The 26737-nt window shown below is 34.3% G+C and overlaps 1 protein-coding gene across 4 annotated transcripts; it reads left to right on the top strand.

Annotated features, from left to right (window-relative positions):
• The first annotated feature begins 12 nt into the window (after positions 1-12).
• Positions 13-26016, top strand: pfkfb4a (6-phosphofructo-2-kinase/fructose-2,6-biphosphatase 4a). 4 transcript variants are annotated; one of them, NM_001423692.1, is made up of 14 exons: positions 13-182; positions 7432-7548; positions 7659-7755; positions 9731-9797; positions 10565-10639; positions 10733-10789; positions 10862-10983; positions 11067-11274; positions 13101-13247; positions 13426-13530; positions 16707-16836; positions 16944-17006; positions 17098-17162; positions 19232-19776. In NM_001423692.1, exons 1-14 carry the CDS (start codon positions 134-136, stop codon positions 19289-19291), a joined length of 1362 nt encoding a protein of 453 aa, NP_001410621.1. In that variant the 5' UTR covers positions 13-133; the 3' UTR covers positions 19292-19776. The 4 variants fall into 4 exon arrangements, with proteins under 4 accessions (NP_001410621.1, XP_068080277.1, XP_068080276.1 ...); XM_068224176.2 differs by lacking the exon at positions 19232-19776 and adding an exon at positions 21983-26016 and having other exon boundaries at positions 41-182; XM_068224175.2 differs by lacking the exons at positions 13-182; positions 19232-19776 and adding exons at positions 4860-5054; positions 21983-26016.
• Positions 26017-26737: the final 721 nt, after the last annotated feature.

Here is a 26737-nt window from a genome sequence, read left to right as displayed (position 1 = left end):
GCCTCTGCGTCGCAACGATTGGCTTCGCCGCCTGTCAATCAGTGGGCGTGTGTGCTCGTGTTTTCACATACTTCTCCTTTATACCTCAAGGCTCGAGCATCAAAATAAAGCACTAACACACAAAACGCGGACAATGAGGGGTGCTAGCCGGTCCAAAATCACGCAGAATCTGGATAAGAGAGGTAAGGAGCTTGAGGTTATGGCTTTTTTTGGCGGAAGCAGCTGGTATTGTGTGCGCGAGGAGGAAGAAGTAAACAAGACTCTGTCACGTAGGCGCGTGTGCGTTGAACTCAGCAGTTCACGAGCCGTTTAATTGAGCAGTAGCATTATATCTGCGCTCTGTTAATGATATACTCACATAACCTATGCTCATACATTACTGTAAAACATGCGTGTGGTCTAAAAATAAATGTGACGTCGCGCTGGGGGCATTGCAACTGAATGAATGGAGATAACCAGAGTGTTTGGGTCATGTGCTGCGTTCACTGAAATGGTGTTACATGATTTTTTTTCATTATATTGTGAATGATTTGTATGTCATTTCTTAGTGTCAGGGATTTTTCTAGAGTTTGTCATGCTGTCCAGGAGTGTGGAGGAGTTGAGGTCAAATCATGGCCATGTTTGTTGGTTTACTGACTGACGGGGAAGGTAAAATGCAGCCTGTGAGGTGGTAAAAATAGAGTACTATGACCTAGAGAGAAGACAAAAAAAGAGAAGGTTGTGTGATATATAAAGACTGCATCTGCTGTTGCTTTTCTTTCAGATTTGTAAAACGAGCAGTTATGAATAAAATTTTTGTATTTTTTACTAATTTAAAGGGATAGTTCACTTAAAAATGGCAATTCTGCCGTCATCTACTCACCCTTCACTTGTCACAAAAAAGATATTTTGAAAAATGGTTTCTGGCACCCATTGACTTCCATAGTACTTTATTTTACTAACTATGTGTGTTTATGGGTTGGAGCAACCCACATTCTACAAAATATCTTCGTTTGTGTTCAACAGATGCAAGAAACACCTTGAGGGAGAGTAAATGATGAGGTATTTTTTGGCAAAATACTATCCCTTTAATCAATTGCAATGGGAATGAAAGTTACTAAAGAACACACTAAACACAAAGGAAGATATTTAAAAAAATGCAAGTTTTTGGCACCAATTCACTTCCATAGTACTTTATTTTACTAACTGTGGATGTTGATTGGTTGCAGCAACCTACATTCTTCAAAATATCTTCTTTTGTGTTCAACAGATGCAAGAAACCATATGAGGGAGAGTAAATGATGAGGTATTTTTTGGCAAAATACTATCTTTTTAATCCATTGCGATGAGAATGAGAGTTACCAAACAAGAACACACTTAAATTGAGCCTAAGAAAATCATATTTTCGAGATTTGACAGATTGTTTGGAGAGAATATGTATTTATTAGTTATGTGTTTTTACAGTGAGTTGAACAAATACTCCACACCCACGTTCGCTTGTTTAGCAGAGCTAGTTTTAGACATCTTAATGCTGATTTATGGGTCTGATTTGCTGACTGAGAATTATGATTCATGTCTTGACATTTATACATCTAGAATTGGGAATAAATGCATGATTGTGGAGGTTTTCTAGTTCCTCATGAAGAACAGCACACAAGTCGTAAGTGTTTCTAATGAATAAAGGAAATGCCCCTGAAGGGTTTGATTATTGTCATTACATACATATGTGTTTATAGTAGAATGTTTTGGAAATGTAAAATTGCCTCTCAGTTTTTTTTCAAAGCAATCATGTAACCTGTTTTCTGTGTTTTAGATGGTCATTGTGCACTGATATAAGTGTATGCTGCTTCCCACAAATCACTGTTATTATCAAGCTATGCACAGTTGCAGACAGCTCAAGTCAAATCCCCTACCCATAATCCATTGGGGTCTGCAGCCATGAATTTGTCTCCGTCTTGCCACCTAGTGGACAGTTTGCGTAAATTATCATGTCTCTGACCACTCTCACTTCCAAAAATATAATTTTTTTAAAGCTTCTAGCATTATTTTTAGCCTTAAACTGTGCCTGTCTTCACAAATGTTGTTATTTTGAATGCAGTGATTTCATGTTTGGAATTAGGGCGGCATCTGTAAGCTTTTAAACTGAATATTTTGAACGTGAACTTTGACCTAATTCCCGTTTTTTGTGTTTTATTTGGCTGTAGATATTACAGGCATGCTTTTAATATCGTAATGTTGTGAATATAACACGTTTGACTTGATAGACCGTGATTCATAGTTGCACATTTGGTGAAATCAGACTATTCAGGTTACAGCTTGCCCTCCAGCCTGCAGAGACATTGAAAATGACAGTAACCCGTGTAACCTGTTGATTGAACGTCTACATTTGTGCATTTCATTCAGTTAGTAAATATAAGGCTTAAATATGTACATTAAGTTTATTTTAAAATTGAATGATAAAATAAATAAATGAAACAGCATGTTCATGCACCACACGGGGGCGCTGGAATTAGCAGTTTGGGTAAAAATGAGTTACTGATCCGTCTAAAACCTGCTGTGATCTGCTATATTTGATTTAAAAATAAAGGCATCTAAGTTGTAGCTTTGCAGGAAAAAAAATGCTTCACGCAATGTTCTGTTGCCAATATTTTCTCTGATGAAAATTATTATAAAATAATTAATTTTACTCCAAGATCCATAACGATAAACATAACCAGGGGTGGATTTACCAAATAGACTAGGGGTTCCCAAATCTTTTCTTATGAAGGGCCAAAAACCAAACAAGCAGGTGCGGACTGGAACTAAAAATCAGCCCTGGCACTGTAGCCACACCAGCCCACATTACCACACCGACACAGCTCCATCCACGGACACGCACATTCACAACTTATATTATTAGTGTACAGATGGTGAAATATTATAAGCAGTACCACATGTAATAGATATTTAAACATTTAATGTATGTGACTGGAACAAAAACAAGCCATTTATAACAAATTTATACATGCTATCATTTCATTCATTCATTTTTTTTTCCGCTTAGTCCCTTTGGGATCGCCACAGCGGAATGAAACGCCAACTTATCCAGCATATGTTTTACACAGCGGATGCCCAATTAACCTATAGCACGTGTTTGGACTTGTGATGGAAACTGGGAGGAAACCCACGCGAATATGCAAACTCCACACAGAAACACCAACTGACCCAGCCAAGGCTCGAACCATCGACCTTCTTGCTGTGAGGCGACAGTGCTACCCACTGCGCTGCCCCCTTTCGAGACTATTTTAGTTGATTTTATGCATTTGGCAGCATGATTTTAGAGCATTGTTTTGCTGAGCTTTTTGGCACCACCTTTCCTTTTTTACAGTCTATCTCTGAGAATTAGCTTGTGTTGCACTTACTGTTTGTTGGACATTCTTGCCAGATTTTGATTACGTCCTCTGATTGGGTCGCCCCCTTCTCGAAACCAGCCGGCCATTGCCGATTGGGCCAATGCTTAACATTTATTGTTATTATACTTTCATCATCATCATCATCATCATCATCATAATATTCACATCTTGCTAGAGATAAAAGCTGCCTGCATGTAAAAACCATACATATTAAAAAATAGCATACCGGCCTACATTTTAAAAAAATGGTCCGGCCCTTCTGGCATTTGCCAGAATTGCCAGATGGCCAGTCCGCCCTTGCAAACTAGATTGAGGCTAGTGGGCCGAAAGTAAATATAGCTGCCATGGGTACTTTCTAATTTATTTAATAATATTTAAAAAAAAAAAAAACAAACTAAAAAACATTGCTTTGTATAAATTATAACATTATATAATGAACTTATTACAGTAAAAACGATCTCATTTATAACAGAATGAAGTTATGCTAGTCAAGCTGCACCTGCTATTGCAGTGGTAGGGACCCTGTGGCTCTCCAGCTGTCTCCCTTCAATAATATTTTGCAGTTTAAAAAATTATAACCCTCACTAGAAATCCAAAAGTTTCCTCTTGAAAATACAATTACAATTCCTTTTAGTGTAAATTTTTTTTACAGCAAAATGAATGAGAACTCAAATAATCAGAGTGTGCTGCACTGTGGATAAACTTGAATCGCGACCCCAATAAAGCAATAGTATCTGGATGCAGCCTTTATGATGCAAGCTGTGATGGAATCATTCAACGATGCAATGTCAGACACAATGCACTCAAATGAAGCGAGTGACCACACTGTGAGGGGTGGAGTTAGGTGAGCCCATTACCAAGCATTGGATGCAGCCCAGATTGCACTGCACCAGGTCTGCATCCAGACCACTCTCCAATAAAGGGCAAACAACTTGCATTTCTATGGGAACCTCGTGCAGGTAAATTTAAAAAAAACATTCATAAATGGTGATAGCATAAAGGAAAAAAAATATAAATTTTGCTTTTTTAATTCATAGACTTATATTTCTTTATTTTTGAGTTGTGCATGTGTAAAGGAGGCCAGCTAGTAAGTGCTGTGCAGGTAAACCTTACTCCTCACAGACGCTAGGCAAGCAGCCAACCACAACCGGTTGTGATTAGTCCGTTTACAGCAGCGCTGAGAAACGCAACAGATGTCAGATGACTACACAGCGTTCTTCACCATTACGTCTGGTGAACAGAACAATAACACATATAAACTTTAGTAACAACTAATCTAAAAATGGTACAAAGATCAGTTTTAATAATGCTACATTTCAGGCTTTTAATATAAACCAAGCGGCCAAACCATGTATCTAAAGAAATCTTTTTTTAATGTATCCTACTGTTGAAAACACACCAATGTTTACGGTAAATATGTGTAAGCGCGCATCCGCTCCTGTCATTACGGTAGACCTTTTCCCTACCAGTCTCATGCCGTTCTTCAACGCTGTCTTTAGTGCGCACTGATGGTTATGGACGCTCGAGTGTAGAGACGACGGAATATAATGAGTTTAATAGAGAACAACACGGAGCAATGCGGCAATAGTCTGACCCGAGAGCTCACCCAGAATCCTTTAAAGAAAATATGGGTGCCATCCTCCAGAAACGGCCTTCCTGACAGGCACATTAGTCAGAAAAAGGGTAAGCATGAATGAAAGGATGAGATGCTGGAGGCAGATTTGGGTTAAAGGGGTTTTTCTGATGCAATACTCATAATATGACAGACTATTTAACCCTATATTTAGAGCTGAACATGAAGAAATCGAGAGGATTTTGTTTGAGTACGTTTACTTTTTTAAATAATTATTTTTAATAGCATTACATAAGATTTAAGAAGATTACGAGTTGTGTTTTACTGTATTATTGTATTATATATGTGATGTATAACGTTCATTTGTTACAATTTAAATTGTTGCACAGTACTTGGCTAGCTTGTAATCTTAGATATGTAAACAAATGAACTAAATAAGAGATAATAAATCGTAAATAGTTGTAAATTAAATAGTACATTATTACAGTATTGTGTAATAATGCTGTATTGCTTTAGTAATAGCACATTTGTTACATATTATTAAATAAATTACTACTGTGTGTGTGTGTGTGTGTGTGTGTGTGTGTGTGTGTGTGTGTGTGTGTGTGTGTGTTATAGGTTATAACCATTTCTTATGGTTTTCCATTGACAAATACACATTTTTTATTAAAATTAGATTTTTTTTATTTTAATTTATGACTACCGATAATGTGTCTTCAAGTAAGAATATTATAATTTAGAGAATTTTTTATTTTTTTTAGAAAATGAAAATATCTCAGACCTTAAAGTTTGTAAAATATGTATAACTCACACATAGATTTTTGCATATATTTTTTTTCAATAAGGCCTGAAAACATTAAATATTTTATAAACTAAGGCTGCACGATATTGTAAAAATCTAGCATTGGGATTTTTAATTTATTTTGCGATATATATTGCGATATAAATACAATTTCACCAGATGACTTAATATCTCTATTTGAAAGAATTTACAAGGTTAAATTGATTGGGGTGACTGCAGTGGGAATGCATCTCCATAGAATCATAGAATAAACATGTACAAACTTTTTGGGTGTCCCCTGACACATTATCGTTGTTGTAGTGCGTTTTTGTATTTGCATGTGTTGTAAATATTTTCTATAAATCTATAAATACAATCAAGAAAAAGATACAATTGAAAACATTGTTTTATCTACTATAAACCTATAGGCATTTAAGTAAATGAAAAACATTTGTGATTGTTTTGCAAGAAGCTTAAACTATATACACTCACCGGCCAATTTATTAGGTACACCTATCTAACTGCTTATTGACGCAAATATCTAATCAGCCAATCACATGGCAGCAACTCAATGTATTTAGGCATGTAGACATGGTCGAGATGATCTGCTACAGTTCAAACCAAGCATCAGAAGGGGAAAGAAAGAGGATTTAAGTGACTTTGAACATGGCAAGGTTGTTGGTGCCAGACGGGCTGGTCTGAGAATTTCAGAAACTGCTGATCTACTGGGATTTTCACGCACAATCATCTCTAGTGTTTACTGGGAATGGTCCGAAAAAGAGAAAGTATCCAGTGAGCGGCAGTTCTTTGGCCACAAATGCCTAGTTGATGCCAGAGGTCAGGAGAATTTCCAGACTGGTTCCAGCTGATGTAAAGGCAACAATAACTCAATTAACCACTCATTACAACCGAGGTATGCAGAAGAGCTTTTCTAAATGCACGAAATGTCCAACCTTGAGGCGGATGGGCTACAGCAGCAGAAGACGGTGTGAGTGCCATTCCTGTCAGCTAAGAACAGGAAACAGAGGCTACAGTTGGCACAGCCTCACCAAAATTAGACAATAGAAGATTGGGAAAACGTTGCCTGGTCTGATTTATGCTGCAACATTCGAATAGTAGGGTCAGAACTCGGTGTCAACCTCATGAATGTGCAGCCGACAAATCTGCTGCAACTACGTGATGCTATCAGGTCAATATGGACCAAAATCTCAGAGGAATATTTCCTGTACCTTGTTGAATCTCTGCCACAAAGGATTAAGGCAGTACTGAAGCCAAAATGTGGTCCAACCCTGGTACTAGTAAGGTGTACCTTATAAAGTGGCCAGTGATTGTACCTCTACCTTATCATTTATGTCTCAAATGGAAATATTTGTGATTGTTTTTTGAAATCCGGTACATAATTTTAAAATGTACAAACCAATAGCAATATAACATGTTCACCCATGTTTTTATTACACAACTGTATAGACATAGATATGATATTATGCTCTTTGATGTGGCAATATCAAAGCGACTTCTGCTCTACAATGACAACTCACAGATTTGATTAAAGCAATAAAAATGCCACCAGAACTGCACAAAGATCAAATCATTCCTGTTCTTTATGCAATAAGGTGTGTGATGATCGACAGCTCGGCTTATATGCAAAGCAGGAGCTAAACGTGTTTTTCAAGTGTTTTATGAGACGCTGTTTTTGTTTCTTCCAGTATGCATGACAAACTGCCCTACGCTTATAGTAACCGTCGGTCTGCCCGCCAGAGGAAAGACCTACATCTCCAAAAAACTGACACGCTACCTCAACTGGATTGATGTTCCTACGAAAGGTTTGGATTGAGTTTACAAAGAGCAGATTTGTGAAATGCCAGGCCAAGATTGTGTTAATCCACATGTGGTTTTGCTCTTCCTCAAGTTGGTTTCCTTTTCACTTCCGCAGAGTTTAACGTTGGCCAATACAGACGAGAATGTGTTAAGATCTACAAATCCTTTGAGTTTTTTCGACCAGACAATGAAGAGGGGCTCAAAATCAGGAAGTAAGACTAAGATTTTTGTCAATATAAACAAGCTACTGTTATTCTGCAAATGTTCATAAATTCTTTGAGAACATAATCCCCATTGAGTTTACTTTCTCAACATTATGTTTATCAGGGTGTCTTAAAAAGTATTACATTTCAATTCTAAAATTTTAGACCTAAAAAGTCTTGTAGTCTTATATGTCTTAAATAATTTTAAATGGGTCTTATTTTTCCCATGTCCATGTAAAATTAATTATATTTAGTTTATTATCATTTTTAAAACCTCTTTTAAAGAAAATCTAGATTGAAGATAAAGGGCTTGATTTGACACATTATTTGACTCATGCTGATGTGCACCTCTCAAAAAAATTAACTACACATCACAGCGACGCTCTGATCCGATGGAGTGAGTGTTTACAAGTTTGGAGTCCCATGAAGGACTCCAGATGGAACCTTTTGTTTTGTGTTTACCTGATTAAAGTTGTTGCACGTCCGCTGGTTACCGCCTCTGAATTAGCGAGTTTAACCACTTGTGTAGTAAGGTAGCTTTCAGAAAAAACAAAACAACTGGGAAGAAACACGACATGGAGAACATATAAAAACCTACTGCCAGCTAAATCAGCCTTAAGAAATGCCTTTTTTTGATAGGGCAGGTAAAAGACTTTAAATCTGCTGGTCCAATCAGGGCATTAGAAAGAATCCTTAGCATTTAGCCCTGTTTAAGTCCTTAAAAAGGTCTTAAATTTGACTTGATAAAACCTGCAGAAACCCTTTCTAGGCCTCACAACCTCTGAGTTAAAAGAAAAATCTGATAAAAATGTGATTAATACATTTGATTGCCTGTAAATTTAAAAACAACAGAAAATGGTTACAGCTTGAAATTCTCAAAAAATTCTCAAATTCTCTTGAAATTGAAATAACTCACTTTAAGAGATATTCAGCAATGTGTTATCAGGAAAAGTTCATTTGTTTTATCATGTATAACATTAAAAGTCTTAGCAAATTTATCCTGTGTTTATTTGTTGGTTGATTTTGAATGTAATTGTTTTTATTAAATAGTTTTTGCCATGAAACTAGCCTTCGCTACTGACATTGCATTAATATATATATATATATATATATATATATATATATATATATATATATATATATATATATATATATAAACAAATATGTTATATGATAAGATATAATGTAGAAGCTAACAATAAGTCTTTGGTTATTGTCTTAGGAATCTAATGAAGTAAATTTTATTATGGAGTAATTGATAGAATATATAATATATTATATTGTTCCATTAAGACCTGACTTGAAGGGATAGTTCACTCAAAAATAAATGTTCTGTTATCATTTTCTCATACTCGGGTGATTTTAAAAGCTTTGTGAATTTCTTTCTTTCTTCTGTTGAACACAAAGGAAGATATTTTGAAGAATGTTGGAAATTGACTTCCACATTTAAAAAATACTATGGAAGTCAATGGTTACTGGTTTTCAACATTATTCTAAATATTTTCATTTGTGTTTTACAAAGGAAGGAAAGTCAAACATGTGGAGGGTGAGCAAATAATGACAGACTTTTTATTTCTGAGTGAACTATCCCTTTAATATGTAAAAAAATAATAAAATGAGACTCTTAATGTGTCAGATCTGTTGTCCTCATGTTTTCGCCTGTGCATAATCGGGAGGAAAAAGTAGAAAACCTGAAAACCTAAAAACTGGATTAGCTATTGAAAAGCTAAAAATGTGTACTATGGGATATAAATTATATTTTAATTTGTATATGCTATATTTAGGCTGTTTTTTTTATTATGACAACTTCATAATATACTGTCAGAATATCAATAAGTCCTCTATATTTACTTTTTAGGGTTCTTATGTTTAATTGTTTAATATATTAAATTTCATAAGCTTTGTGTACCATACAGCTGTAAGTAAAGGTCAATTAATATAGAAATGCTCTGAAAATGTTTTGTGATTGCTTGTCTTATTTTAGGCAGTGTGCACTGGCAGCTCTCAATGATGTCCGGCAGTTCCTCACAGATGAAGGTGGACAGGTGGCGGTAAGAAAAGCGCCATTTTTATAAACAATGCCATTCACAACAAATAGAGGATGTCATACAGTAGTTGCACAAATACTGTGTTCAAATTCAAAACGTCCAGTACATTAGCTGGATTACATTTATAACTGAATCAATTGTGAGTAAATCTTTTTAAAGTTTGCAAAAAAGAAAGGAAAAACCCCAACATGTGAATTAGGTTTCCAACAAGTTGTTAGAGCGACTGACTGACTGGCTACCTAGTAACTAAAAGTAAACAAGGCAAGCAAAACGGAGACAGCTGATTGGTCAAGTTAGTGTAATGTTCCCTTTATAATTTATTCTGGAAATGTGTTTCCATCTCTCTTTGTTTACATTTAAGCTTTTTTCAAGAGTTCACACTTAGCTGATGGTTATTATAAAGCTTGTTTGGCATGCTGTCCCAGGAGAGAGCCCTGAGCTCATAAGATCCTCGAGCCCAGGGTTTGCAAGGTGAGAAGGGAGTTTGAGCTCAGGTAGATTTAGAGAACTCCCCTGCTGTAGTAGCAGTCAAAAAACACAAACAAGCAACATAAATGAATACTTGAGCTTCTGAAAAGACAAAAAATGCTTGTCAAAATAAGAAAACACACTGTATGTTTTGCTCGCTTAATATTAGGAAGTCATTTTGAAATATTGCATTATGTTTCAGATGATAAAACAGCAACTTTCATATTCCAGAAAATACAGTAGTTGCGATTTAAACATTTTATTTTACGCATTTATCTTGTTTTTTATTACTCAATCCTCAGGTTTTTGATGCCACAAACACGACAAGAGAAAGAAGAGACACAATCATCAGATTTGCAGAGCAGAACGGTTTCAAGGTGCTTACTATGAGATTTTTCATCTAAAGCTTGTATTTTCATGTGTTTCTCATTTCAGCTCTTTTATAACGCTGTTTTCCTCTCATCTTTAAGGTGTTCTTTGTAGAGTCTGTGTGTGAAGACCCTGACGTTATCGCTGAAAACATTGTGGTAAGTCACAGAGACGTCTTTAATATCTTTATCTCACTGTATTTTGTATAAATTTGTGCTTTTTGTGTGCAGCAAGTGAAGCTGGGCAGTCCAGACTACACACACTGTAACACAGAAGAGGCCGTCGCTGACTTTATGAAGAGGATAAAGTGTTATGAGAACTCCTACCAACCCCTGGATGAGGAACTGGACCGGTATATATCATTTAAAGTGCTGTTGAGCTGAATCTTGAATTTTATGAATAAATGTAATCTTTTTTCTGTTTGTGTGTGTTTAGGGATCTTTCCTTCATAAAGATCATTGATGTGGGCCGAAGGTACCTAGTGAACCGGGTTCAGGACCACATACAGAGCAGAATAGTTTACTACCTCATGAATATCCACATCACGCCGCGGTCCATCTACTTGTGCCGGCATGGAGAGAGTGATCTGAACATTAAAGGCCGAATCGGAGGAGATTCAGGGCTTTCAGCAAGGGGAAAGAAGGTAAGCTGTTTAGGCTTGTTTATGTTAAGTCATCTTTTTTAGCCTAGCATTTATTCACAAAAATGCCAGGAGGTTTGATGTCTTGAAATAGTCTATAGTGATGACATCAGGACAGTTTTTGAAGTCAGTGTAAACATTCAGTTGCTGATGCTTTTATTTTAGTCTGTTGTATTTCCAGGTAAAACTGAATATTGAGTAGGGGGCGGGGCTTTCTTTTTGCACATCATTCTTTCGTTAGAAACTAATGTAAATACGGGTGTGTTGAACAATTTAATTGCTGAAACGTCAAACTTAAGTCAACAGAGAAGTTCCGCCACTCCAAATGCAAAAATCATATCATCAGATTTTGATTGAAGATTAGGCAAGTTTATTTATTTTTATTTATATTGCACTTTTCATACACAGTGGCAGTTCAAAGTGCTTTACGTAAACAGGATTAAAAGAGACAAGTATGAGAAAAATAAAAAAAACATAATAAAAAGGTTGATAGAAACAGATAAAAATGTGTTAAAACATTTGTATTTTATAAAAGTATGAAAAAGAAAAGAAAAACACAATAGTGCGATCTGTCAGATGTAGCACAGTGCTCATTCAGTAAAGGCACAGCTAAACAGATGTGTTTTCAGTCTCGATTTGAATGTGCCTAATGTTGGAGCATATCTGATCATTTCTGGAAGCTGATTCCAGCAGCGAGGGTATTGTATTGTATTGAGGTCCTAGGCCATTTAGTGATTTATAGTCCAGTAACAATACTTTAAAATCTATTCTGAATGTAACTGGGAGCCAGTGTAAAGACCTGAGTTCAGGTGTGATATGCTCTGATTTCCTGGTTCTGGTCAGTTTCCTGGCCGCAGCGTTCTGGATGAGCTGCAATTGTCTGACTGTCTTTTTGGGAAGGCCTGTGAGGAGACCGTTACAGTAATCCACCCTGCTGCTGACAATAGCATGAACAAGTTTCTCTAAGTCTTCACTGGAAACAAAGCATCTAATTCTTGCAATGTTTCTGAGATGATAGTATGCTGATTTACTAACTGCTTTGACAGAACTATTAAAACTCAGATCTGACTCCAGAGTCACACCAAGATTCTTGACCTTATTTTTAGTTGTTTGACCCTTATTGCCAAGGTATGCATTTACCTTAAGAACCATAAACAGATTACCAAAACAAAAGTTTTTTTAAGTGGATTTACTTGCACAGTTGAATTATTGATAATAAAAAATAGCAGTGTGCGCCAACTATAAAAAATGTAAAACTTTTGATTTCACATGGACACATGGAGGTTTTTTTAAGAAATATTTTGTTGTGCATTAAATGTGTTCAGATCTGAGACGCTTACAAAGTTTAGAAAAAGATTGCCATTTCAAATCAGTTTCTTTTGATGCTTGTATTCATCACTGTGATTCAAAAATACAAATCATCACAGCTGTTTTCAACATTGCTCATTAAAATAAATGTTTTTGAGCAGCAAATCAGCTTATTAAACTATTTTCTGAAGGATCAGTTGATAATAAAGACTAGAGTATTGATGCTAAAAATCAGCTATGCATAAAAGAAAAAAGCATGTTGCTTGTTAAAAGAACATTACACGATATTTATTTGTAAAACAAAATGCATGAAAAATAGTTAAATGCTTATTAATGTCGGTACCATCCTAAATATTACAATGCTCAACTTTTGTATTGTTTTCAAAAACTAGTGACAGAATTTTATTTATGTTTAATAAATTAATGCGAAATAATTTAAATTGTTTTTGAAGTGTTTTAAAAAATGTTGTGTCAACAATTGATCATCAATTGAATAATTTCTTTTTGACATTCCCTCATAGTATGCTGAGACTTTGGGTCAGTTTATCCAGTCGCAGAATATTCACGAATTGAAAGTGTGGACGAGTCAGATGAAGAGGACCATACAGACGGCAGAAGCTGTGGGCGTACCGTACGAACAGTGGAAAGCTCTCAATGAGATCGATGCCGTGAGTCTTTTTCCTTTGGTCATTAATCAGATATCTCAGACTTATTATATTGTAAAACATATGCCAGAGGAATTGGTGGTTCATTCTGATGTGGCGACCCCTGATAGATCAAAGACAAAGGAAAGTGAGCGAGTGATTGAGTGAGTGCATTAATTGACTGATTTCAATGTGTGTTCAGGGTGTCTGTGAGGAGCTCATGTATGAGGAGATCCAGCAGCGATATCCGCTTGAGTTTGCATTACGGGACCAGGATAAATATCGATACCGCTATCCCAAAGGAGAGGTCAGTTTACTTGAAATCGTGTTTTTTAATATTTTGAATGTGCCTTTCATTTAAATCATAAGGTGTGAAGGGATAGTTCACTCAAAATTAAAAATTCTGTTATGACCGTGGTGTTGTTTCAATGCCATTCTTTCTTTTTCTGAACACAAAAGGAGACTTCATAAACGTCCTGCTTGAGCTCATCTACATCATGAATAGCGACCAGCACGAAATTTAAATAAAAAACATACACATCAATGTATCACAGGATGTCCCATCTAACTATATGTTCCTTTATTATCCCTGATGATAGTCTTTTAATTTAATTTAATGAAACATTTAACCAAAATCCTGACTACAGCACAACTGCATACTACAGTTTACACAGATTCACCCAGTAAAAACACACAAGGGCACTTTTTGGATAAATTTAATTCAATTATATAGCGCTTTTCACAATGTAGATTGGTTCAGTAAAGTCCAGATCTCACAGTTGAAGTTCAGTTTAGTTTAGTTTAGTTTCATTTTCACTGCTGAAAGTCCAAACACTGAAGAGCAAATCCACCAAAGCGCAGCTCCACAAGTCCCGATCCAAGCAAACCAGTGGCACACAAACATACTAACAGTAATGGGTAACTTACTGTACATTGGTATGTGTCAATGATGCTACAATTCAGCACAAATCCATCAATTTTTTCTTTTTGGCTGCTCTACCTAGGAATGAATTATGTAAAAGCACTGTCATGCGTGTTTCCTCGTCGGTTTGTAATGCTACATTTTATTGCACTACAATTAGTCTAACAGACTTTTTGGCTAAAATGGAGAAATCAGTTTAATTTGTTATTATAAGATTATTTGTAAGTTTCCCCTCTCCTGCTGAGCATGAGCTAAGCTGTTGAATGGTCAGCGTTTGAGGCGGCTAGGCTAAGCTAGCTTCAATTTCGATTGAATTATTCTCTAATCGGTTGCCTATTATGTCGTGAATGTACTCCTGTAATGCATACCGCAGTCTTTTTTTTTTGTCTGGCTTTCTCGGATATCTCCCCTGTTCGCCAAAAATGACATTATATCCCTGGCAGTGTCTGACACCGGTGCATACACATTGTAAAAGCCCTGCCAGGCACGAGAGCTTGACAGGCGTAGCAACAGTAACTAAAGAGCGAAGGGTCACCTACCTTAGCATTAATACTTCTATTTTCTTTTATCACCTTTACATTTAATCATTTGGCTGATGCCTTTAACTAAAAGTGACTTACAAATGCTAACAATAGAAGTGATTTAAGCAACTGAAGAACTTAATATTTTTTCCTTTAAATATCTGTTTTCCTAAAATCAAATACAAATATTTTCATTGAGGGTTTTTTTTGGCAGTTGGAACGAATAACAAAAGTTTTCATTTATTTTGTTTGAAAATCAGATTGATTTTCAGCATCTTTTTTTGTTCTTACTACAAACACAGGCGCATGTACAGTTGAAACACCCAAGGTTGGATTAATGATTCACTATCATGAGCGTATAAAACATAGCGAGATGTGTTTCAGCTTTCATTTGTTATCATTTAGTGATTGCATTGCTCTTTTATGTCTCTTTAGTTGACAAAGAGCTATCCCTCAAGCTTCAGCACATTAAAAATCCATCTCCTAAATGTTTCTGGTTGCCAGGCTCTCTCTTACCCATGACCAAATACTCTGAAATGAAGTAAACAGCTCTTGTTTTTTAGTCTGCGTTGATGATGTTCCCAGAGTGCATAATTGACCTTGTTTTGTGTTTTTGTAAGCTTTTATTACTCTGACTGAGCACATCACACACCATTACCCTGAGCCCCTACACACACTTCTCATCCGTCAGAGTGTGCTTGCTCATCAGAGCCAGCAGTTCTCATTAAGATCAATATCTCAAAGCTGTTTACTCAGAGAGCATTAAAGCAACACACTGTTCTCACTTTATTAGATAAAAGCTGATGTCATATCACCTGCGTTTACTATTTTTCATCGTTTATTTCACTGCTGAGCATATGGGTTTGTAAATCATGACTCCATTTCAGATTTAATTCAGTATCATTTCAATTCAGAATATTTCTGTTGATTGTCAATATGAGAGATGTTTCTGTGAATGTGTGATTTGAACTCTATGACTGAATTATCAGGACATTTATGTTTTAGGATGATAGTTGAGTTATGATATTTCATGTCAGCTGCTGGTTTTAAAGTGAGCTTTGTGTATTATGTATGTGTGTGATGTGTCATTTGTAAGGGATATATACACAAATTCAAGTCTAAAACTAAACATTCAGAATAAACTTGGCTGAAAGCTGAATATTTTGTTTTTGTTTTATTGAATGTAGGAATATAAGATCATGAAATTGCATGAAAGCTTATATTCTGATTGATGTAATTTAATATTTGAATAAAAAGGAGATTTTTTTATTTAAATTATTATTTATAGTTGTATTTATTTATATTATATATTTTTTATTATATTATATATTCAAGTTTTTATATTTATATATTAAGTTTGATTGATTTATTATTAAAAATCAATAAAACGATCAAACTTTTTAGTTTTGAAAGTATCATATTGATTTTTATGAATATTAGATTGTTTCATTTCATGAAAGTTTATATCATGATTGATTTCATTTTAATATAGTTTAATATTTCAATAAAAAGATTGTTTAAATTACATTTTCTAAAATAATTTTCATAAATTTTTTTAATGTTTATTTTTGTATTTATTTATATTATATTATATATTCATATTATTTATATTTATATATATTATTTAAGTTTAATTGCTTAATTAAATCTTTACAAAAATCATTTGAAAGTGTCACAAATCAGACAGAAATCTCCATTCAATTTATTAAAAAAAACTTAACAATAGTTATAAGCAAGGCAGAAGTCAAGTATTGTTTTTAAAAATATATATTATTATGTTTTTAAATACAAAAAATAAGTAATTATTATCAGAGGCTCACTTCTATGGATGTTTGTTAAATAACACTGCCAGTGACTTATTATTTGTAAGTCCAAAAGTGCATTTTTAAAGTTGTTTTAAAATCCATAATTGCTCCAGAACCTTGCATGTAGACAATATTTATTTTGAGCATTGCTTCATTGACATTACAGCCTATCACATTAAAATGCATCAATAATATTGCAATAGAAGAGTGTTGTAATCCAGCTCTTTCCTCACAGTCCTATGAAGACTTGGTCCAGAGGCTGGAACCCGTGATCATGGAGTTAGAAAGGCAGGAAAACGTTCTGGTCATCTGTCATCAAGCCGTCATGAGATGCTTGCTGGCCTACTTTCTGGACAAAACAGCAGGTGAAGACTTTTAAATCACGTTTGACTTGTATTGATGGGTATGAGTTGTAAGTAAACTAATGTCTTGTTGTTTGGTGTGTTTTTAATTTTTTTTTTGTTTATTGAAGAGGAATTGCCTTATCTGAAATGCCCTCTACACACAGTATTGAAGTTAACACCAGTGGCCTATGGTAAGAGATGGACACTTTTCAGCCAACCTGAATATGATGTATTCATAAAATGTGGTTCAGCTCTTGATTGTGAAATGTTCTCGGTCTTTAGGTTGCAAGGTGGAGTCGATTGATTTGAAAGTGGAAGCTGTGAACACACACAGAGACAGACCGACGGTAAGACTTAGATATATTAAGGCACTGAGGATGTGTGGCAGTATGCTGGGTCAAAATATATGGAAGCTTATTTCTGCAAAAAAAAATATTTGCAACTTTTTGTTTCTCGATTCTTACTGTTTTCTTACAATCAAAAGTTAACATTTTAAAGATCTTGAATTAAATTTGACAGATTTTTATGTGCAATAATCAGTTAATGTTGTCCAATTTATACTTTATTCTGTATAAAAAGTCAGACTTTTAAGATATAAATCTGAATTCTCATATGTAAACAGAACTCCTGGGTGAAAATAGTATTGTAATTACAAGTTGAAAGGTTGAAATGTAAAAAAGTCAATAAGGTTGGTCAATAAGTTATAATAAAGTAAGTAAAAGGTCAGAATTGAGATTTAAACAGAATTCTGGGAGAAACAAATCAAGAATAGAATAGAATAGAATAGAATAGAATAGAATAGAATAGAATAGAATAGAATAGAATAGAATAGAATAGAATAGAATAGAATTTCAAGGTAAAAACTTTTTGGGAGAGAAAATTTAGAATTCTGAAATGTAAAATCAGAATAATAAAATAATCAAAATGTCTAAATGTAAACTCTGAAACCTTCTGGGAAAAAGCCAAAAAATATTTAAATGTAAACTCACAATTTCTTGAAATAGTCAGAATTCCAAAATGTAAATTCAGAATTCCAAAAGGGAAACATTAGATTTCCAAAATTTAAATGCAAAATCTCCTTTTTAAGAAGTCAGAATTTCAAGATGTAAACTCATAATTCCAGGAAAGAAAAGTCAGAATTCCCAGATGTAAACTAGAAATTTCAGAGGAAAAGTCAGAATTACGAATTGTAAACTTACAATTCCAAAAGGAAAAAATTATATTTCCAAATATTTTATGCAAAATTTCCTTTAAAAAAGTCAGAATTCCCAGATGTAAACTCAGAATTCTAAAAGGAAAAGTCAGAATTCCACGATGTAAATGCAGAATATCAAAGGAAAATTCAGAATTCCAAACTGTAAACTCAGTATTCCAAAAGGGAAAAATTAGATTTTAAAAATTTAAATGCAAATTCTCTTTTTACAAAAAGTCAGAATTCCCAGATGTAAACTCAGAATTTAAAGTAAAAGTCAGAATTTTCTAATTGTAAACTAAAAATTACACAATTTTAAATGCAAAATCTCCTTTCAAAAAAGTCAGAATTTCTAAATGTAAACTCAGAATTCCAAAAGGAAAAGCCAGAATTTTAAAATTTAAACTCAGAATTCCAGGTGAGAAAAGTCAGAATTCATAAATGTTAACTCAGAAATCCAGGAGAGAAAAGTCAGAGGTCATAGATGTAAACTCAGAATTCTAAAAAAATAAATAAAATTTAGAATACCAAAAGAAAAAAGTCAGATTTCCAAAATTTAAAACCAGAATTCCTCAAATAAATTTCAGAATTACCAGATGTAAACTCAGTGCAAAATGTAAACTGAAATTTCTCATAAAACGTTGGAACTACGAGATATAAACTCAAAATTCCATGACAAAAGAATAAAAAACCATGAGAATTGCTAAATATAGGCAAAACAATGACTAGAAGAATAAAGTCAGTTGCAAAACATAAACTCACAATGGTGGAAAAAGTCTGAATGGTGAACCATAAAGTCACATGCACCATTTTTCTATTTGCATTGAGTGTCAGAAAGGAGCTTCCACTAAAAGCCTCCCCTGTCTGCTATGGCTTAAGGGGGAAAGTGTGGAGTCAGTCTATAGTTATGCTTGAGAGCTTAATAAAGTGATTAAGATTCGTGGTCTCCTGAGACTCAACCGTCAAAAGAACCATGAGGTGTTGGACTCGCTCATGAAATTACCTACAGCTTCTACAGCAGCAAGACCATTTGTTAAATATCCCAGGGTTTTTTTTTTCTCTGCTTTCCTTATTTTGTCCTGTCTTTGTTTTGAGTTCTGCGCTCATTGATTTGGATGTTAATGTTATTTGTGGACTTCATCATCATCATCATCATCGTCGTCACCCGCTCATCACCTCATCTTATTAATTTGTGCCGTCATTCCCTGTGTTTGCTTCAAACAGAACGTAGATGTGTCTCGGCTGGCGGAAGAGGCTTTGTTAACAGTACCAGATCATCACTGAACGTTCCTCACAACAACATTATCTCATTCCCATTTTATTCCAATCCTAAAATGCATTTGACACCTCAGAGATTATGAAGCACTTGAGTCATTCAGATTTGTGTTCTTGTGTTTAATATTAAATTGCACTTTATTCTAAATGCACACATATATACATATGAATTCATCTGCTGCTATGAAAGATCACTCCAGAGGCACATTATATTTATTTATGGTAAATTAGGATGAGGAGTTATGTATTCATAATGTAGGAATGTCTATCATGTATATAAGAGCAGTGATATTTTTGTTGCTATCAGAGCCTTATGGTGCTTTCGGATGAAGGACGTTTTTAAATCATTTTACTTTTTTATTGTAGTAATTTATCTTTTTGAAACACTAAGGAATCATGCTATGATAATGTGAACCCTCTTCTTGTGAGTGAGAAGAGTAAATCTCTACTGTGATGTCTGTTTGCGATGCTAATAAACTATTGGAATAGTGAAATCCTGTCTCTCTTTGCATTCTGCACTACACTGCCAGATTTTGCTCGGGTTTTAATGGTCTATAAAATCAGGTAACATTAATACGTCTGATAAGATGTGGTGTTAGATATAGTGGTAAAGGGCAGTGATGTGGACTTTTACCTGAAGTCAGAAGGGTGGAGATGTTAAGCTGATCATATCTGATGTTTTTTTGTCTTATGAACTTTGAGCCCTGTGATTACATGCTGATCTATTTTAAACACTGTTATGAAATTCAGATATCTTGTAATAATCCTTAAACAGCTTGTTAATACAAATACAGCCTGATCTCATGAGGAAACGTAAGTATTTTATGTTTTGTCAGTTTAGTGGCTAATTCGTAAGAGTTCAGTCGTATGAAAATGTACAATTTTAAAAAGGAGGCGTGGCACCAAATCCCGCCCCTAAATCCAACTGTCATTGGATGATAAGCAAATCGAACTAAATTGTACGAATGAGATTAACCGCTAAATCAAAAAGTTACAAATTAGACGTGAGATTCAGTTGAAAAATACTATATTCTTAATTTTTAAAAATTGTTTTAAATTATAGGTGCCGATAATTTGCCGATATCGGCAAATCGAATCGGCGCCGAGTCCGCCGACATATTGACCTTATTCTCCACGTGCGAGCCGTAGCAACTATTTGAATCTTTTTGGCTCTCATTTTTAGATTTAAAAACTGCTCGTTACGCTGCTTAATGTTGCAAATGTATATTTTCTTATTATATTATTCTGCTTGGTCTGTATAGTCAAGCAAACACTTGTTCTGTAGAGCAGGTAGTTTGACTGTTTTTAGCCGTTTGTTATTTCTAATTATTTCTCCCATAGGTGACTGAATCGGAAGTTGTAAAACAATTGCAAAAACGCACACACCTCCACATTTAGAAATTATATCAATAGCAATGAAGTGCTCACGGCGACCTGAGTTTGATTCCCAGCTCAAGGTCCTTTGCTGATCCTTTAAAAAAATTAAACTCAGAAATCCAAAAATTAAACTCGGAATTCTAAAAGATTAAACTCAAAATTCCAAAAATTTTACTCAGAATTTAAAAATTAAACTCAGAATTCCAAAAATTTTACTCAGAATTGAAAATTTAAACTTAGAACTCCAAAAATTTTACTCAGAATTGAAAAATTAAACTCAGAATTCCAAAAATTTTACTCAGAATTCCAAAAGGAGTCACAATTCCAAAATTTAAATGCTAAATTCCTAAAACAAATATTAGAATTCCCAGATGTAAACTCAGAATTTCAAAAGGCAAATTCAAAATTCCGAAATGTGAATTCAGAATTCTCAACAAAAAGTTAAAACTTAAAATTCCAGGAGAAAATGGTCATTGCTGTCAGATACAAGTTCAAGGTTTAAAGATCTTTAGAAACTGAGATTTGAACTGATATTAAAAAATAAGTTCAGTAGCACTGAGGTGCTCACGGTGACCTGAGTTTGATTCCTGACTCGAGGTCCTTTTATGTCCTTATTAAAAAAACAAACAAACTGTTATTTTTTTTTTTTCAATTTTTTTGATACTTAATTTTGTTCTAAAGTTTTTATTGCTTAATTATTTTTTCAAATAGCTTTTCACAAAAAGATTTTTTAAATATAAATTTACAATAAAACGTATGAATTTATACATAAATTCAATCAAAATGGAATATTAAAATGTTAAATATTTTACGTTTTAATAAATACTAAACAAAATCATAGATATTCAGATATAATAAGCCAGCAAAAACAATCATATTTCTAATATAAATAAGTTCTTTTTATAGTACAGTATATAAATTAAATCCTTTTTATAAAGTGTATAAATTTAATCCTTAAAATGTGTTGGTTTCTTAAAGTAATAGCAAAACCGACCATTTAACAATACATAAATAAAATTGGACAAGAAAATGAGTTTGAAAACTGAACACTTCATATGAAGGCTGGAAAATTGCATTAAATCTGGTTGTTTTAACCAAAATTATGCAGTAAGATAGTATTTCAGTAACAACTTAATACATAGGCTACCAAATTCACCGTTTATTCCCATTAATCCCCATATAATAGTTGATTATTCAACTTTAAAAAATTGATTGACAGTTTCAATTTACTAAAACATCTATGTTAAGCTGCTTTGCTATGCTCTGCATTTTAAAAGCACTATATAAAGAAACATGAATTGAATTTTCTTTGTCTTTCCTCAGAATGTTAATGTTCACCGCACCACTGAGGATGCCCTACAGACCGTCCCGTCTCACCTCTGACCCACAGCCATCCTGCCGTCCAACTGTCCACTACACCAGAGTCTCTGATCCAGTCGCTGTAAGATAACCAGTGCTTGTGTATTGTGTGTGGTTTCTCACTCTGTTTTGAAAGAGCCATAATCCGTTTACATGGCATGAGGTCTACACAAAGCCTGGGAGATTTCATTTGCACTTAATGGGGTTTAGGTTACCTTTACAACACTAGTTCTGAAAAAATTAGGACATTTTGTAAATGCTGGTATTAATTACTGTTAATCAGGCAGATTTTTTTTTAAATGTAGAATTACAGGTAGCACTTTCCAATACGGTCATAAGTTACAATGAACAAGCAATGAGCAATACAGTTACTACAGTCTTTATTCATCTTTGTTGATGTTAGTTAATGAAATTGAAGTTATTCATTACTTGTTAACTCGCCAAAATGATTTAACTAATGTTATTAAATGGCTCTCTGGAATACTTAAATCTGATTGGGCAATCATGTCATTGCAAGGTATGTTGTGTTATATTATTTGAGGGATGAAGTACATCCAGGCGGTTGTTGTTGCAGAATGAAGTGAAGCGAAGCACTGCTGTATATAACTGAAGGCCATTATTCTGTGAAAACAACCACCCTGGATGTACTTTATCCTAACATGGCTACTTGCCACAAAACTGACACAAATCATCGTTCTTAGCCATAATAGTTTGTTAATTCTTTAATTAAAAGCAAAAGTGGCAAAATCGAAAAACAGCTAATGGAGTGTACACTAACCTGCGCATTATTCAATCACAAAATGACGCCATCAGTCAAAATTGCAAAGAGAAAAGAAAACTGCTGATGGAGTATACACTAACTTGAGCATTATTCGGTCACAAGATGGTGCCAAACAATAAAAAGCGCAAAGCCGATAGAAACGAAAACAGCTGATGGAGTATACAATAACCTGCACATTATTCAATCACAAGATGGCGTTAAACAGTCAAACGCAAAGCTGTCAGAAACGAAAACAGCTGATGGAGTATACACTAACCTACGCATTATTCAGTCACAAGATGGCACCAAACGGTCAAAAACGCAGAGCTGACAGAAACAAAAACAGCTGATGGAGTATACACTAACCTATGCATTATTCGGTCACAAGATGGCGCCAAACAATAAAAAGAGCAAAGCTGATAGAAACGAAAACAGCTGATAGTATACACTAACCTGCACATTATTCAATCACAAGATGGTGTTAAACAGTCAAACGTAAAGCTAACAAACAAAAACAGCTGATGGAGTATACACTAACCTATGCATTATTCAGTCACAAGATGGTGCCAAACGGTCAAAAACGCAAAGCTGACAGAAACAAAAAACAGCTGATGGAGTATACAATAACCTGCACATTATTCAGTCACAAGATGGCGTTAAACAGTCAAACGCAAAGCTGTCAGAAACGAAAACAGCTGATGGAGTATACACTAACCTACGCATTATTCAGTCACAAGATGGCACCAAACGGTCAAAAACGCAAAGCTGACAGAAACAAAAAACAGCTGATGGAGTATACACTAACCTGCACATTATTCAGTCACAAGATGGCGCCAAACGGTCAAAAACGCAAAGCTGACAGAAACAAAAAACAGCTGATGGAGTATACTTCAACCTGTACATTATTCAATCACAAGATGGCGCCAAACAGTCAAAAATGCAAAGCTAACACGGTGTTTCCTCTAGGATTTTTTCCAGCTGTGGCGGCAGGTCTTTTTTACACAGATCTACCAACTACCTGTGGCGTTATTTCAATAACATATGTCATGAGCGCAGTATTAAAAGTCGAGATCGCATTTATGTAATTATGTAAACGCTGCTGAAGTGCGATTTAGTGTGTTTATGTAACAAGTAAATCTCCAACATAAGTTAGATTTGCTAGGAATATTTATGAATGTCTCCAATAGACCTACAGAGCGGTATTAATGCGTTCTGAGGTGAAGTGAAGCACGTAACCTTAAAGGGTTAAACAAATAACGCACAGCTCTACTATGGTAACAGAAAAGTTTGCGCTGTTATAATTCACTTACCTTTTAATACGTTTTGGTGCAATTATCACCCGCTATTAAAAAAAACACACGACTTAATGTTTTGAATGAAAAGCTGTAACGTAGACGTGGCGGGATCAATTTTGGCATTGCGTCCTGCCATGGAAGAATAAATTTAGCGGAAACCATGTAACAAAAAGTAAAATAGCTGATGGGGTAAACACTAACCGGCACATTATTTGGTGGCGCCAAGCAGTCAAAAACGCAAAGCTGACAGAAACAAAATTACGATATTAAACCTGCTCTGCAATCATTCAGAAGAGAGCATTGAAATATTGTACAGACCTAAGTTAACTACGTTTATCTGAGTCTCTCTGATGCAATAAAATATTTCTTTGTACTTTTGTAAATTAAATAAAATTTGATTTGCATTTTAGAAAATGTCACAACTTTTTCAGAACTTGGCTTGTAATACTATGGCTCTTATATGTATATTTAATATACATATATTTACAGAAATGTCTGTTATACCTATATGGGAACTGCAGGTGTGTTCGTTTGCTGCTCCTCCAATATTTGTGCTTCTGTTTTGTCAAATCTGAAAGGGTTTCTCTCTGTTATTTTGAGGGATGGATGACAACATTGTTGTATCTTTGTACATAGAAGTCCGAGAAAAACAAAAAACACTCATTGTGTCAAAGAGCTTTATTTACTTCATCTCCCGAAAACATTATTAGAGCTGTTTTTTATATGCTTGGAAAGAAATATTGACCTTTTTCACCTGACATTTAAATCAGATACTGATTATCAATTCAAGTGCTAGTTGTTTTAATCAGGCAGGTATTTTTTATATCATGTCAATTTACAAAAGTGATTTTAACTGCATGTTTCTGAGAATTCTAATAGCTCGTGAGAGGGAAATTTAAGCTGTTTGTTACATTAACAAATTTGGGAACAAGACAAAAATCTCAGTATTTGTATTGATATTAAACCTGCTCTACAGTTACTGATCATTATTAGCCATTTGCATTTGCACTCCATTTTGTTTGGAAACAAGCTAGTTTTGCAAGTCATTTATCATTTTTTAATCCATTTAGCTAATATATAGGTCTGGCAGGAGCACTTTTATCTTAGCTTAGCATAAATCACTGAATCAGATTAGACCATTAGCATCACACTCAAAACATTCAAATAAAAGTTTCAATAGTTTCCTATTTAAAGCTTGACTCTTCTGTTGGTTACATTATATACAGAAGTGTCAAGCTTTAAATATTAGCAAAACTCTTAGATTTTTTTTTTATGCTAATGGTCTAATCTGATTCAATGACTTATGCTAAGCTAAGCTAAAAGTGCTCCTGCCAGATCAGGAAATCATCTGAATGGATTCAAAAATGATAAAACTCCACCATTTAATTCTAGGTGACTTGTAAAATCAGCCTATTTCTGTTTCTTTAAAGGTTAAAACATAGTACAGAACTGTTAACTGAGTTCATCTGAGTGTGTCCGATGTTAAATCTGTGTTTCTTTAGTCTAGCTGAACATGTTTATGTGCACTGAATTGTTGCCTCGAACCGTATCCAAAGAGTGCTGTGATGATTCCTGTACATTTGAAACAGATCTTGAATATTTAAATGAGATTTTCTGGAAAATGACTGCTTGTATTGTTATGATTTGGTGCCAGAATCACAATAAATATATAGAGATGTTTTGATGTAATAGTGCATCGTTAGTGAAGAATCACTGATTTGAATTCATCTGTGCATCCAAATACGTTTTCATGTTCACCACCACTCGTATGACATAACCGAAAGACAAAACTGTGTGTGTACATACTACAAGATCATGGAAAAGTAATATATTTGATGTCAGTTCACATGGAACTTTTATCGCACCCATTGAAAAAGATTCAGTGTTTGTGTGTGTTTGCATTGAAAATTCTCCTTGAATAAACATTTTGTGGTGATTTTAAATGTTGTCGTTTTGCTTCCATGCTGAATATTGTTTTACACTTATTATTTTTATGTAAACATTTCCAAAAATAACATTTAAAATAAACAATATTAATAACAATATCTAGGCTATCTATCCATCTGTCCGTCCGTCTATCTATCCATCCATACATCTATCTACATTTCTGCCAATCTATTTTAACCGTTCATCCATCCATCCGTTCTTCCATCCATCCACCCATTTATCGATCTGTTTATCTTATCTATCTATCTATCTATCTATCTATCTATCTATCTATCTATCTATCTATCTATCTGTCCATCCATCCACCTAGAGAGTAAAAATGTGTAGGCCTATTTAATTAATATGTTTTAAATAAAATAAGTGATTTTTTACTTTTTAAATATGTCGTTAACATTAAAAAAATTAAATTAAACATTTTTAATGCTTAATTTCGTGATAAAATAAATCAATAGTCAATGCTTAAATATGTATCATTAATAAAAAGGCCTAACTTTGTCTTATATGAAATGGTAGAGACAATTTTTTTTTCTACATCGTTCGATCTACATTCACTGTTTGTGTTGACTTGTCATTTCGTTAATAAGTTGCCCCCGTAAATCAACTTCACGACAATCATCGATGGAAACAAGAAAACTGAATCAAGTCTACCAATGGACATTTGATTGTTTGAAATAGAAAACCTGGATTGGATCTGATTTTTTTCACTCACATCAATCT

The sequence above is a fragment of the Danio rerio genome, chromosome 11 (assembly GCF_049306965.1).
Source record: "Danio rerio strain Tuebingen ecotype United States chromosome 11, GRCz12tu, whole genome shotgun sequence".
NCBI lineage: Eukaryota > Metazoa > Chordata > Actinopteri > Cypriniformes > Danionidae > Danio > Danio rerio.
This window is presented reverse-complemented; position numbering and strand designations above follow the sequence as displayed.

What these genes read in the sequence shown, in the direction of transcription:
- pfkfb4a (XM_068224175.2), top strand. Translation starts at nt 4,919, where the DNA reads ATGAGTTTAATAGAGAACAACACGGAGCAATGCGGCAATAGTCTGACC. An exon ending in CTTTCTGGACAAAACAGCAG is followed by an intron (nt 16,837 to 16,943) that starts GTGAAGACTTTT and finishes TGTTTATTGAAG; the next exon opens with AGGAATTGCCTTATCTGAAA. An exon ending in CACACAGAGACAGACCGACG is followed by an intron (nt 17,163 to 21,982) that starts GTAAGACTTAGA and finishes GTCTTTCCTCAG; the next exon opens with AATGTTAATGTTCACCGCAC.